General features: G+C 39.5%; 1 protein-coding gene across 1 annotated transcript in view; it reads right to left on the reverse strand.

Moving 5' to 3' along the window:
- Nucleotides 1–14906, reverse strand: part of inpp4b (inositol polyphosphate-4-phosphatase type II B) — a 244664-nt gene extending 229758 nt beyond the window's left edge. Inside the window, exons 1-2 of the mRNA XM_033968695.2 lie at nucleotides 14822–14906; nucleotides 2815–2859 (exon numbers count right to left, since the gene is read on the reverse strand). Coding sequence (XP_033824586.1) covers nucleotides 2815–2859; nucleotides 14822–14906 — 130 coding nt within the window. The remainder of the gene's footprint in view (nucleotides 1–2814; nucleotides 2860–14821) is intronic.
- Between the last annotated feature and the right edge of the window lie 978 nt (nucleotides 14907–15884).

The following is a 15884-nucleotide window of genomic DNA, read 5'->3' on the forward strand; positions in this document are numbered from 1 at the left end:
GGTCCTCTCCCTGGATGAAATTTTGGATATTTATATTTTATACGTATTTTATACATATTATCTAATGGAACAGGATAGAAATTGTATTTACTTTAAATATGTATATAATATTGGCCATGTATTAATAGTATTGAGAGAAAAAGTATGAACTAAAATTTTACATAATATTCACTTTAAATTTAGACATTTGTGTCCAAAAAGTTTTTCTTTTGCTACATGTTTATCAAATGATGCAGCATGTTTACTTTTTACACCATATTCTAACTACAACTACAGCTGCAATACTCCTTAAAATGTTGCAGTCAAATTTCAATTCAATGTTGAGATGTGAAAAGACGCTCTCTTTGAGACTGTCAAGAAATGTGATTGTTGGAAAGTCTTTAAAAATTCCACTGTAATCAGTGTTAAATGAAGAACATTTCCTGTTAAAAGGGCTCTTTCAAAGGCATTTGTGAATAAAAAGAGCTTTTAGTCTTACTGTGTTATGATTATAATCAAAATCCAAATCGAACAAGTGAGGGGCATCATTTGTACTGGCATGGTCATGAAACGACCCGGGCTTCTTAAAAACACACATTACACATGACTCACACATGCACTATTGTTCCACCAGTCTTTCAAAGCCAAAAAGCACTTTCACATTTCAGCAGCAAACTCACACTAAAACAAGAACCAGCATAGAAATTGGACAGCTAAAATACATATAAAACGCATTATAAATTTAGTTTAGCCTGCAACCCATGCAATGGGCCTGAGGCAGGTTAGAAATATCCCACATACATATATACACATACATCCACTCAGGGATTCAGAACACAGTGTGCAATTTCAATTCACCTACAAAGTGTTGAAGCCCACACACGACATACACACGCACATGGACACACACACTGACATACATACACACGCACATGGACACACACTGACATACACACGCACGCACATGGACACACACTGACATACACACGCACGCACATGGACACACACAGTGACATACACACGCACATGGACACACACACAACATACACACGCACGCACATGGACACACACAGTGACATACACACGCACGCACATGGACACACACAGTGACATACACACGCACATGGACACACACACAACATACACATGCACGCACATGGACACACACAGTGACATACACACACACATGGACACACACTGACATACACACGCACATGGACACACACGACATACACACGCACGCACATGGACACACACACTGACATACACACGCACATGGACACACACAGTGGCATACACACGCACATGGACACACACTGACATACACACGCACATGGACACACACACTAACATACACACGCACGCACATGGACACACACTGACATACACACGCACATGGACACACACACTGACATACACACGCACATGGAACACACACACTGACATACACACGCACATGGACACACACACACAGACATACACATGCTCGCACACGGACATGTGCGCACACACACAGACATACTCATGTACACACAAACACATACATACACATCCACACACACAGACATACTCATGTACGCATACGCACATACACATACACACATGCATATCCTACAGGCTAAATATCAAAATGTTTTTGCTCAACTTAAAAAAAAAACAACTAAGTGTTGCGGCACAGAGCTGGATGCAATTTCTGACCCTTGAGCGCATATCGACCTATACCCAATATCCCACATTCAATTATAGTGTACAAAGTAAATCAGCTACAAAGCCACTATAATGGTACATTAATAAAGTGAGTCATTTGAGCTAATTGTGGGGATAATTAGTATGTTAATTGAGCTAATTGTGGAGGGGTTGTTTTTTTTTTGGTCTTTTTTTTAAACAAAGACTGTGGACAACTGTATGTTTGACAGCTGTAAGAGAGGAGCGGCAGACAGGCATTATACAGAGCCCACACAGCTAGGGCAATTAAAGAAGAACAGGGAGTCAGTGGGTGTCAGCTGTCGGCTGGATTCTTCACCAGGAGACAGCATTTACATTTACATTCAAACAGTCCAAGGCTCCTTCCGATATTACGTGTAGTCAAACATAACCAACATGTACGCCTCAAAGAAATGCCTGTTATAAGGTGCTGCTCTACTGTGCCGTAATTGTACTGTGCATCAGAACATTTCCTATAATGAGATTGGTTGACTTAACTGAAGTTTGATTTTATACATAACACAGGATAATTAAAATAAGCACTTTAAGAATAGCTTGAAATACACCAAGGTTAGAACAGGACATCTATAGACACTGGCTCAACAACAGTAAAGATACAACTCTATATCTAAGGTCTACTCTCCTAGTCAACCAACCAAATAGATTCAATCACCTACATTTCTACACAAACTGGGAAAATGGCAAAAAACATAAGTGTGTTAAAATACATGTTGAAAAGTAATTAAATACATGCACCGAAAATACCTATTCTGAATATTAACTTTGTGTAACTCTACAGTACAGCTACTCTTTCATTTGGTGTTATTCAAAATACAGCTACTTTCCTAAATTAAAAGAAATACATGACAGTACTTTATCGTGTCATTTTGTTTTTTAATTGCACAGTATTAGTGAGAATAAAACAAACAGCTCTTGTGGTGAGGCATGTGTGATTTTTCGTTGTCATAAATTACAGCATAACAAAAATCAAGCTGTGTGTATTTATATGACATGTTTTTTCACTATAATATAATGCAACTCAGAGTACAGCGCTCTGATTGGCCCATGTAAGTATTCGTCCCATCGCTAGGTAAAATAACCAGTAAATTATAGAACAAATACAGGACTTACCCAAGCTGAACTCTATCTGAGACGGCATCGGACTGAGAATTACACCTACAGACGAGAAAGAAAAAAAATGAGTTAGAACAGAAGGTTAGCGTTGGCAATAGATGAATAAATATGGCATACTAAATATATGCCAGCCATATAGGAAGAAAGGAAATCAAGAAACAAGGCACATCGCCAATATACTAAACTGGGCTCACCTACAGATGGGAAACATCCATCAAGGTTATGCCTGTGCTTTGGCCCAACCCACTGAGTCAAAAAGTCAGTTTGACAAAAAAATACACAAGAACATTGGATTCCGTAACTGGCTACTTCTTACAATGGCACCAAAATCAAATACAAATCAATTTATTTGTTTCCTGAGGGTCAATTTAAGCACAGGAAGCAGTAAAATACAATAATAATAGAAGCGCTCAAGCAAAAGTCTCAGTGCAGCTCAACAGGTAGGGTCAACCGGTTCAGTGTCACATCAGTTTTTTCAGAAAATTAAATAAAAAATTAAAGCTTGGGCCAGTGAGAACTTGTGGACAATGTTACTAAATGCACATAATGTCATATTTTGCTTACCATTACCAAGGATGAGGAGTGACTGACAAAGGGACAAATGGCAAATGAAGCGCTTGGAAATCAAGTTAGAAATAAAGAGTTGATAGAGTAAATATTGGTTTTAGATCCCACTTCATTTTCCAGAGGTGGATAGAATGACCGGCCTTTTCTCTGCTCACTGGGCTGCTTGATTAGTTTTGTCAATATATTATACTAAAAGGAACCGTCATCAAATCCTCTGCTAAGTTCATTTTCTGAGCCGCTTTGCCCTTGAGAGGCTGCTCGGTAATGACTTGCTCGTGTCATTTGTCTCCAACACTGTAGCTCACTGTCAACCATCACAGCGCAGCCAACACATAGGACACTTGCGAGACAGTGTCAAGCTACCTCCACCAACTGCAGAGGCCTGTTCTGTTACAGCGGTCTGCCTGGTCACAATTGGCCCTTCTAAGCCTCATCAACCTCGCTAATGGGCCATGGATACGCGCTGCTCACTGATGTATGGGCATGGTATGACTTTAGGTAATAGTCATTTTACATAATGACTCGGCTCATGGACAGTGAAAATGCTGCGTTCACCCTATACGGTTCTGTTTGGCTTTCTTTTGCTTTTAGACCAGCAGGACATTGTCGATTTAAATGGAGGTGGGAATTGGTGCACACCACGAACAGCGATAGATAGACAAGATAAGAGGGCTGGCAAAGATGAACCGTTTTGAAATTTTTAGCATTAGAAAAATCTGTAATACTAGTGAAAAGCACAGCATGAACTAAAACATTTCTCATGGTTTCATTTTGTAACCCACTGAACAACTTCACTATCGCCTCGCCTTCTGACAAAGCAAAGCAAATCAGTTCGAAAAGTACAACATAATTTATCATTTCAAGTCAAGTCATTTTCTGGCAATTTTTGGTGCAAGTTTGGCTAAATTAAATGTGGGCAAAGGTCACACAAATCACTTTAATAGTTATAAATATTATTTGCGCTAGTAAATGGACCCAGTGTTGCCTACTAATAAAGCATGTTAAATCCCATCCACTGAAAAGGAAATGAAAATGCCCATTTTGCTTGTACAAAATATATCTGCAACTTTTTATGATTGTCAAACAGTTCTTATTTTTGCAACAAATTAGACAAATTTGTCAGCTGGATTATTTAAGTAGATGACGCTCGTGTTTTATACACACTCTCATGTTACAGCAAAGGCTGTCCTTCTGAGCTGGGCTGAAAATTGAATCTGTCTTGCTGGCATGTGTGTGGTTGTAACCCAAACACCTCAGGCTAGTTGGGCAAAGACAGCTGTTCTCTCCTGTCACCAGTGCCGTTTTTGTAAGATACAGAGACTTGAGCTGCACTGTTGAATGCAGGATTCAATCTGTGCTAGACACAAGCTTATCTGTTCTTGTAGGAAAAAAAAACATGTCTGTCAAGGCATAAACATGTGAATCGAGCATCGATCATGCAAGACTCTGGGTTTAGAACAGTGGCCAGAAAGGAGGTGAGCAAAATAAAACAAATCCACTATTATGTGTTGGGCTGTAGTCGTGTAGTTGTTTAGTCACTTAATCGGTTAAGTCTTAGTCGAGCAAAATTTGTATTAGTCTACTAACCATGTTATTTGGCTAATGATTTATGTGACAAGAGCAGAAAATGTCACAATGTATAATTAGGACCCAGAAGTAGACAACAGAAAAAGATTACTGCTGGTAAACACCAGGCAGGCAGGTAAGCAGCTGGCACGCAGGTCCTGGACAAACAGATAGGTATGAGCAAAAAATCCAAATATATGCCAAAATCTGGAGGCAAGAACAGTAACTGACTGTGCAAGTAGCAACAAACAAACTGGCAATGAGTAGCAGGACTGCTGAGCATCTTATACTGCAGTAATTGGTGATTGTTGCCAGCTGTGCTGCTCTGGTGCTGCCGGCCCTGCTGCAGACGGGGGCTGTGTCCCAGTTCGACGGATGCATTCTTTGTCAGGTACATTGAAGGGCACTTAAGCAATTTCCGGCGCGACAAGGCCTGTCCCATTTCATGAACCCAACGAATGTGGCTGACAAATGTGCTCTGCGTTCCCATGTAGATTAGTTGTGAACAAAGTGTACATACGAGCACGGCCTGTGACAGAAATGGGAAGTTAGTGAGTGAGTGAGTTAGCTGAAGATTTGGTATTTTTTGCATTTATATGTAAAAAGGCAGATTAAACTCATGGCTCTTAAGTTTAATACATTGTTTCTTAGATTATTCGTTTTTTTCTGCATGAATAGTTGTTTTTGCCTGGTCCATGCAGCTATTGTCTTGTTTGGGTCAGATACATAGAGCTATGTAATAGTTTTGAGATCTTAGACACGCCCCCTTTTCAGTAGACTAATCAATTTGCAGGACATGTTTTTAGTCGACCAAGAATTGCTTTAGTCAACTAAAGCCATTATTATGTGCTTCTAAAACTTTTCAGAAAAGAGACATTTAATGCTTTGTAAAACTTCTCAAAGGGAACCATTGCTTAGTGGGAGTTTTAAGAGTGACTTTAATGGAGCAAATGTAAGAGTACCTTCTGCTTTCCTTTTTCATGCTTGCTGCAGCTTTTAGTGATGCAATGATTTGACACGAGTATGTAGGTTTTCGAGGGAAAGAGGATCAACACAGAGGAGGAGCCAGACACAAGGGGGCGTGTCCATGTGTCCAAACTGAATCAACATGTAAATAACAACCATTTGTCTGTGCTGTCTTATTTTACTGTCTCATTAAAATGAATGGGATCCACTGGTACCAGGCTGTGTGGGCAACAATTCCAAACATGTCTGTCCTGGAAGAGTCTATTTAATGATAAAGTAGCTCATGACAGATTTTTTGGAGCTCTGTCGATCACTGTAAGGCAATTATCTCTAGTAAAACCACAAATACCAAACCATTAGGGTTGTCAAAAGTATCGCAAATCAGATACTAATTGATACTAAAACTAGTAGCGAACCTAGATACTCATATGAGCAAGTATTGATATTAAAAAAGTAACATTCACAGGACAGAAATGAACCTTTCCTGAACAGCTTTAGAATGATCTTGAGCTGCAGCAGAACAAGTATACGCCCAGATACAGACTAGTATAAACCCAGGAACCACTATGGAACCCGACTGAGGGATTACACCGATATAAGGCCACATGGTAATAGAAAAAGTACAATGATTTAATATTGAAAATCACATTCTACTGTCTAAAAAAAGAGTGTTTTTTATTATCATAATTATTTTTTTCAGACTTTTTCAGTATTTCAAATGCTGGATAAAGCACACCTCTGACAAGTTTCATTTGTTCGTTCCAATGCTACAGTGACTTTGTACAGCAGCACAGTGGACAGAACACCTGTTATGCACAATGTCCGCTGCCTCAGAACCCACTGTATATAATTAACCCCACAACAGGAACTGTGCTTGACAAAACACACACTACATGACGTCTAATTACAATAATTATCCATTTTACAAGAAGGGGTCAACCACCATCACTGTCCATCAGCATCATGTCCCCTTTATTATGGGACTGCCCCAGTGTGCAGACAGAAGACTAGCCCAGGTGTGGCATGTATAATCGATATCCAGTGGCATTATGAATATGGTAATAAGCTCGGCATGGAGGCAGGCACATGGCAGGCTATAGCAGCTCACGCAGATGTGACTCCCGGAGGGGCCCAGAGCAAATGAGGTGTGTCCGCCCGCTATATGGCACTTTCATCTGGCTGCAGGAATAACAGTGCGGCCCAACTGTACGTCTAATTCATCAACTCTGTGTCTGCGGGTGGGATGGCAGTGGGGTAATTTATTAGCATGTGAGCAAGCTAGGTGATTCCCCCTGAACGACACAGTTAATTAATGTAAGGGGAGTTCAATCGTCCGACTTGAAGCTGATCATTTAGCCTTCTTCTCTCAATGGAATCTCCTCATCAGATTCTCTCCAAAGAGCGTGTGAGTGGGAGATAAATATTATGAGTAATATATGAGAGTAAAAAACAACCAAAATGACAGCTGTTTCATAAGCATAAACACATGATTAATGGATATTATTTATTTATATATTCATTTAGGCGTACATCTGATTTAGTTAGGGTTTGCTTTCATCTAATCTTGTAGTGAGTGTTATGACATGCAGTTTTCTTTTTTTTATGCTGATCAAGGCAGGTGCACAAATAATGTCAAGAGAAAAGATCATCTATCTGCACATGATTTAGCTTTTTCGGCACTACAATAACTACAATACTTATGATCATTAGGTATTATGACAAGTTAAACTTTTAATAAATGCTGGAAGGAGTTAGCATGTTTCTCCCCATGTCTGAGTAGGTTTCCTTCATCAACCAAAACACACAACAGGTAAAATCCTCCAGTTGTGTAGTCCTGACCAAGCCTAGCTCATGATATGTAGATAGCTACTGTCACTGCTTCTGACAGGTTGCAGCAACATTAAATGTAGAGGACAATTTTCCCTACAAGGTCAATACAGTCTACCTTAACCTTAAAAATACATAGTAGCCCTACTACAGTAATCTAACCTTTCCTTGTTTTCTATGATATGCTATGTTGGGCTCCTTGTGTTACAGTCACCCGCCTTGGATATCAACAGAATAGGAACAGAAATGGCTCTGAATTCAAGGAGACAAAAAAAAAAAAAATCTGAATTACCCTGTGAGTTCTAGTTCTCATACAGTGTAAATGGTTTAATGTAAAGGGAGTTAAACTGTCTGATCATGAGAATTTAACCCAAGTCTTTCAAAAGGAACTCTCATCAGACACTCTCCAGGAAGCGTGTAAATGGAAGCACATGGGAATCCTACTGATTCCTAACTACACAAGAAGTGATTGCCTTGAAATGTGGTCGTTTACTACATTGTGTCCAAATGATATTCAAACAGCTCTGCTAAGAAAATGAAGCAATTCCGCCACAAAGCCGCGATAAAGCCCTCACAGTGGGTACAGTGCATATTCCTAATCACTGCTGCTTATCCTCTTCATGAATAGATATTACATGGAGAAATCAGGCCTCGGAGCACAGCCTGTTTGTGAATATGTCTCTGAAATGCAGCTGCCGATGAGTTCTAAAGTCTCACACCGACACTGAATGGCTATCAGTGATTGATACAACCCAATTATGAAGACAGTCACTACAGTTACACAGCCACAGGATTCTAGGCATAGGACTTTACTCTAGACATCGGACTCTGGTCGTTAATAGATTATAGTCAGATTAATCCAGAGAACAGGACTGGGAAGTATAAATATTTTCCTTGTTGTTTATTGTGAAGTTAAATGCTTCTTTCAGTTGTAGTACACTGTGCAGCATTTCCTAGCTGTTATAGAAATTCCAATTCCAAAGTTGAGTTTATTAAAATCCCCACTAGACCCTGAAGCATTTCTTCTTTTAACCTAATTTTGGAAAACTCTGAGGTGGCTATTTGAACATTTTAGTTTTAGTCCTATGAAAATAGAGCAACAATCTTTTGGGATCAACTGGTTTACAGAAAAAAAAATATTATTTTGCATTTCTACTGGATTATCCATTTGAATTTTTTGTGTGTCTTAACTTAACTTTGTTTTTAAAGAACAAAACCCCCGAAGCTTTATTCTGAGAAAAACAAGGTCCCTTAGTTGGTGCTAAATTACATAACCTTATGCAGTCAAGTGAAGAAGCAACCAGTTTCATTCATTAAATTTTTTTCATATATATATATATATATATATATATATATATATATATATATATATATATATATATATATATATATATATATATATATATATATATGAATGAATAGTTTATTATTGTGTCTTGCATACAAAGAATGCCGAGCCCAAATGGGCTTATAAGACACCATTAACAAAAATACAATAGTCCAATAGTATAATATATATATATATATATATATATATATATATATATATACACATACATACACACACACACACACACACACACATACATGTATATTAGTAGGTAATTACAAAGTTCAGCTCATTGGTTCAGCTCAGGGATGGACTTACCCTAAATGCCCTATTACCCTAAACCAAAGGGGGGTGCGATCCTGATCTGTCAAAGGGTACAGTCCTATCCAACTATCGGCCAATAACCTGTCTCTCCACAACATGGAAAATCATGTCAGGCATCATCGCGGCTAAGATAAGTGGGCACAAGGATCAATACATGAGCACAGTAAAGAAGGGCATTGGCAAAGATACCAGGGGAGCCAAACACCAGCTCCTGGTAGACCGAACAGTCGCCTGAGACTGCACAACCCATAAGACCAACCTGTGCACTGCCTGGAATACTTACAAGAAAGCCTATGACTCAATGGCACACACATGGATCACTGAATGCCTGGAGTTGTTCAACATCAACAGGACTCTAAGAGCCTTCATCGCAAATTCGATGAGGTTGTGGAAAACCAGCCTTGAGTCCAATGGCCACTTACACAACTGACCATCAAATGTGGCATATACCAAGGAGATGTCCCCACTGCTGTTCTGCATAGGTCTGAACCCCCTCAGCCAAATCAACAACACTGGCTATGGGTACCAACTCAGGAATGGAACCACCATCAATCACCTCCTCTACATGGATGACATCAAGCTGTACCTTAAGAATGATCGAGACATCGGCTCACTGATCCACACCACCAGGATCTACAGCACAGACATTGGAATGTCATTCGGGCTTGAGAAGTGGAGCCGGATGATGACACACAGAGTCCATCTCACTCCCAGAAGGAACAACAGCAAACATTGAGGACAGCTACAAGTACCTTGGTATCCCACAAGCAAATGGCATCCTTGAAGAAGAAATAAGGAAAGCAGCCACAGCCAAATACCCTTGATGAGGAAAGTCCTAAGGTGTCAGCTCCTTGGCAGGAACAAGACCCAGGTAATAAACAGCTACGCCATGCCAGGAGTCATAAGCTGGTCAAAGGAGGAGATACAGACCACAGATGTTATGACCGAGAAGCTACTGACCGTGCATGAGGGGTTCCATCCCAAATCCAGGATCCTGAGACTGTAAGCAAGCAGCAAGGAAGGAGGCCAAGGACTAGTGAGTGTGAGAGTCACTGTCCAGGATGAAACATCCAAGATCCATAAGTACATCAAGGACAAGGCCCCAACAGATGACGTGCTCAGAGAATACTCAGAGGCTCAAAGAAGAGCTGGAGAAGGCCTGGAAGGTGAAGGCATCAGTGGTGCCCGTGTTCATCGAAGCACTCGGGGCAGTGACCCCCAAAGTGAAGGAGTGGCTACAGCAGATCCCAGAAAAAAAACAGACATCTCAGTCCAGTAAGTAAAGTGCACTACTAGGAACAGCAAAGATACTGCACAGAACCCTCAAGCTCCCAGGTCTCTGGTAGAGGACCCGAACTTGGAAAAAGGATATGACCACCCGCGGATGGTGAGGATGAGGTTTTTTATTTATGTGTTAAGCCCGTTACACACCACCACACCACAGGATTTTTCTGTCTTAAACAATTTTTAAATGTGATACAAGAAGTGCAGACCACAGACATGAGGAGAAGGAGAATGGGATGAGATTTTAAATTTTAAAATCCTCCAAGAGCAAACACTGAAACAAAGAGATCGCCCAGCACAAGCTAAAAGTTGTGAAAGCTAGCACTCACTTCAAGTTGCTTTGCTCTAGACACTGTGTCTAGAGTCTAGAGTAGCTTTGTGACTCTCATTATGGTGATTAATGAAGTAATCATTGTTTTTGTCATTTCTCATGTTTGAATTCTGCACCTCTGTGTCTGCCCCTGACGCTGTTTTATTGGCTGGTGTATTGGTGGTGATAAAAAACTCATATATGAGGATCCTAAATCAGGTCATGCCTACCCAAAGCCAGGGAGATGAAAATCCGGGTCTAAATTGAGTAAATGATCCTGTAGTGTGTGGTGGGATTTAGATGTTTTTCACGTTTCCCTGACTGTTCATGGTTTCCCTCTAGATTCAGTTGACCAGGCCAAAATGCCACTAAATGGAGAAGTGAGTGTGCACAAACACACTTCCATTAGAACAAGTGGAGCCAAATGCAGCAGTGACTTATTGTGACATTAGTGGCCTGAGAGCGGGGGACAGATGGGGTTGTTGTCAGTGGCTAATGAAGTGTACAGAATGGTGTGGAGTGTTGAAGAGGTGCTGACTTCCAGAGGTGATGGTGTAAGGCCAGAGGTTCGGTGGGATAGTAACCATAGCATCATTTGTTTGTAATGAGACTGGCCATGGTAATTAAAATAACCAATATTGTGTCTTTGACTGGGTTTTCAATGTTTTAATGTCTACAATGTCAATTAGAGGCCATTTTTAAAAACTGTAGTGGCAATCTTTACAGTTACATGCATACGTGGGGTATGGTCCTCAACTTTGTTTATGGCCTTGTTTTGTGAGTTAGCACTAACACATACCAAAATATTATGGTATTTAGATTTTGACAATTAAATACAAAGAATATTATTACTAAAGCATTCAGTCAAATGATTAAGCCTTTGTTTACAAAATTCTAAGAGGAATATCTCGTAGACAGGGCTTGACATCCACTTTTTGCTCAATGACTACTGTGGTGTATTTGTTTCCTTTATGTATGCAAAGTAAATTATTTCAAACTATGAAATGTGACTTGGCTGCAAGGATTATTGCAAGATTATTACAAAACAGTATCAATATTGGCCTTTCCAGAAAAGGTCACCAAATCCAACTTGTAAATCAACCCACCAGCAAATGCAAAGAAACAAGACCAAGCAAGACAGCAAATATTTTATTATTTCAGGTTATCGTTCTTGAAAAAAAATTTGCAGCTAATGACATCCAGAAAACAAACATGCCTGAGTGCAGTTTCAAATAGGGTTGTAAAAAGTATCGAAAATCACATACTACTCATACTAAAACTAATGCTGAAATTAGATATTCATTTGAACAAGTATCAATACTGTAAAAATCACATTAACAGGACAGAAAGTGTAAGGTCTCGTGGTAATATAAAGAAAATACTATTATTTTGTGTATGAAAATGACATAAAATAGTAAAGAATATTGAGTCAATTCCTTATTATTGAAACTGAGTTTGAAATTTTAGTAACAAAAATGTATTTCAAATAGGTACCATTTAAAATAAAAAAAATGTAAATGTATTAAATATGTGATGTCACTTCCTCCACACTTAGGAGTTGCACATCTCCTGATTATAAAAGGGGAAGTGGAGCGCTGCTGAGGGCCATTACATTTGGGAATTTAAAATGTTTTAAAAATTATTTGGCTCAGAAAAATAAAAGCTTTTTAAACTAATACATGAAAAGTGCTGTGTTTCTTGTTTTTCTTTCAAAGTTCTAACTCCCAGCAACCAATGAGCACCTTCAATAAATAATGACTACCTACATAAATAAACTTCATAAGCATTTTAGATTTATTAATTTATTTTTTTTAAATACAATGCCAGTAGTGCTGCTCTCTATAGACACTACACACTGGGGAACAGTAGTGTAGGCCAAAGGAGAGAGATAAACTATTTAACGCTGCAACTGATAATGCTGGCCTGTCAACCTGTCTGCGCTGACAAACATGGTAATTATGAGCTTTGTTCTGCCTTTTGTCTGAGAGCAGGCTGGGGAAAACAAACCAGGATGTAGTCAGGTGTTATGTCATTTACAGCTACAGACTTTGATACGTTGATTTAACATTTAGGCTTTAAAGTTCAACTTGGTTTAACTTAATTACTTTAAAGTCTGTACACCGTGACACAAAACAATGTTACCAACATTATCAGACATTCTATAACAATTATGGAGGGCATAGGAGACTGGATTTTGATTTAGTAGTATTATTGTGTGTATGCTTTGCAGTCAACAACACAAAAGACAAGGTATCATGTAATGTGTCTTTATACCTCTGTGTACAGCTCTATTTACTTCTCCCAGTGGGGAAAGCCGTCATTGAGCTTGCATGCCAATACAAGTGCTTAGCCACACTGCATGCAGCCTGGGTGCTTTTGGTAGGCAAACGTATTGAACTTGAAGAGCAGTCTTTTGTGGCGCTGGCGATAGTGTTAATCTTCTTTAGCATTATGCTGTTGTATCGGGCACACAGACATCCAGTTCTCTTCTGTTAGAGCTCATTAGTGACAACATTTTTAGACTGTGTGGAATATAAAGACAGTCCAATGGTACAGAGAACAGACACATGCAAAACAAGCACATCGAAATGCAACCGGGGCAAGGAAAACAAATGTTCAAAGGTAGATACTGAGAATAAATTTGTAAAATAAAGCGACAGCCATGCTAAATTATGTTTTGCTGCTGCTGAAAAATATTATCAAACTGCGTCAAATTCCTCATGTTGACTTATATCTCTTTAGTGATTAAAACTTCACATTGAAGCCCTATCTGGATTTATTTTAAAACAGCCAAATAAATGACTGAAAGTTAGTTAGACATATTTGAGTATTTCTATAGGTGAAATTCTGTACAAAAACTAAATAAATAATGTACAGTACTAAAGCAGTGTTTGTCAAACTCTGGTTTGACAAATCAATAAATGTGTGTGAATGTGCTTATTCATTGTTTAGTCTTAATTTAGGCCTGATTAAGTCTTAGTTGAATTCTGGTGGTACTCATTTAGCCAATTATCTTATTCGTTTTATATCGTCAGTTAAAGTAGCAAGCTCAGGCATGATGCTGGAGACATGAACTCTCAAGACATTCTAGTCTAGTGCAGACCAGTGTGGCTATGATTCTGTTGTAGGGAGTATTATACCTCTGATGACGTAGACCAAGGACTGAGCACAACACAGTAGTGCAATTTTCCAGTCTTCAGTACAAGAAAAGGTGATCTCAAAGAAAAAAACAGCTTGGGTACTACCATTTTAAGCTACTTTTGGACACTACAGCAAGCAAATCTATGGTTTCATAACATAGAACGTAACGTAATTAGAAAACAGACAATAAGAGTTCAACCCTAATTTGTATACACACAAAACTCCATTATCACAGCAAAGGGTGCAACCAACAGCTGGAATAAAACAATTTAAATGAGGCTGGCAGACAAGAGCTGTTAGCTCAGCTCATCTTCTCTAGAAAATGCCAAAAATAATTAGGTGAAGGTGTGTGGACATTAAAAAGGGCACCAAGTCATGACATCAACTGATGGAAACTCCCTTAATTAATGTTATAAAACACAGCCCAAGAGAACAAAGAATTACAGCTCAAAAAAGTTAATTCACTTTAAAAATCAAAAGTAAAGTCATCTGTATGAATGTATTGTAGCAGTGTTTTAATGTTTAATGTAGTGAAATGTATTCTTGTAACTCATTCTCCTATTGATAACATATACAGTTGATGGATTTTTAAACCAAGTTCCACCACAGAGGAGGAAGTCACTAGCTTCAGAGCCTGAGCAGAACTAGCATCTGGATAAAGGGACAGAGGATGCATAGCAGTCACTCACCAGCAGCACTGAGACCCTGGGGACTGGCTCTCGCCTCCTTCATGTCCACCACACAGTGTCCCAGGCACTGTATGCCATCCTCCATGTGTCCAGCCTCACTTCCTCCTCCTCCTCCTTCTCCTCCACTCCTCCCAGAATGTCTCTCTGCCCCGCAACGGAACACCACAGTCCAGTCCAGCTCCGCAGCTACACCACTCAACCTGCCGGAGAACGAGAAGCTGTCACTAAGACCGCAAGTCGCCTCGCCTGGCTTTTTTTTTGTCTAGAGCCTCACAGCACGCTTTACGGCAACATTAAATATGCCTTTTGGAAAGTATTGCGGAAGAGAGAGAAGGACCAGCGAGGGACCCGAGCAGCAGTGATAGAGAAAGGGAGGGGGAGAAAAGGAGAGGGAGGTGGAGTGATGAGGGAGTTGGAATCAAAGAGAAAGCGGCACAGAATTGATGTAATGTGCAATATGCAGGTCTATCCATCAATCTTAGGTGGTCAGTGGGACACCCATCATGCGGCTGTATAAAATATCAGAGTTGTGTGACAGCTGTTACTGCTTCAATGCATAGGGCCAGCATGACATTCAATCTCCCTGTTGTTTGTTTATAACCAATCACTAACTGACATCTTACTGCAAAGTACATGGAAGAAAAGATTGAGAGTTTGCTGTCAAGTTATGGGACCTCACAGAACTAGTTTGAAAACATGAAAGGTGTGTCTAACAGGAGTATGAACTACCACTGCAATGATTGCCCATTGCTTTTGACAGATTAAGTCAACAGACATTAAAAGATGAGTGGGATGCAGAGCACACATTTCCCACAGGGGCAATAAACTGTACCTTAAATCGGTGTTTCCCAACCTTGAGTACCAGGCAAATTAATCTGTTTACTAGCAGTATATTGTGAATTTTGTTCTTGTTTTAAAAATATTAACGTCTAGAATGCTCATAAATGAAATGTACAGTTTACTACAAAGAGCATTTTTGTTCAAATACCATTTCATTTCACCTTATTTTAAAATCTGTACTCGCGGATCCCTACGGATCCCCGAAGCCCAACGGATCCCCAGA

Source organism: Periophthalmus magnuspinnatus, chromosome 1 (genome assembly GCF_009829125.3).
Source record: "Periophthalmus magnuspinnatus isolate fPerMag1 chromosome 1, fPerMag1.2.pri, whole genome shotgun sequence".
NCBI lineage: Eukaryota > Metazoa > Chordata > Actinopteri > Gobiiformes > Gobiidae > Periophthalmus > Periophthalmus magnuspinnatus.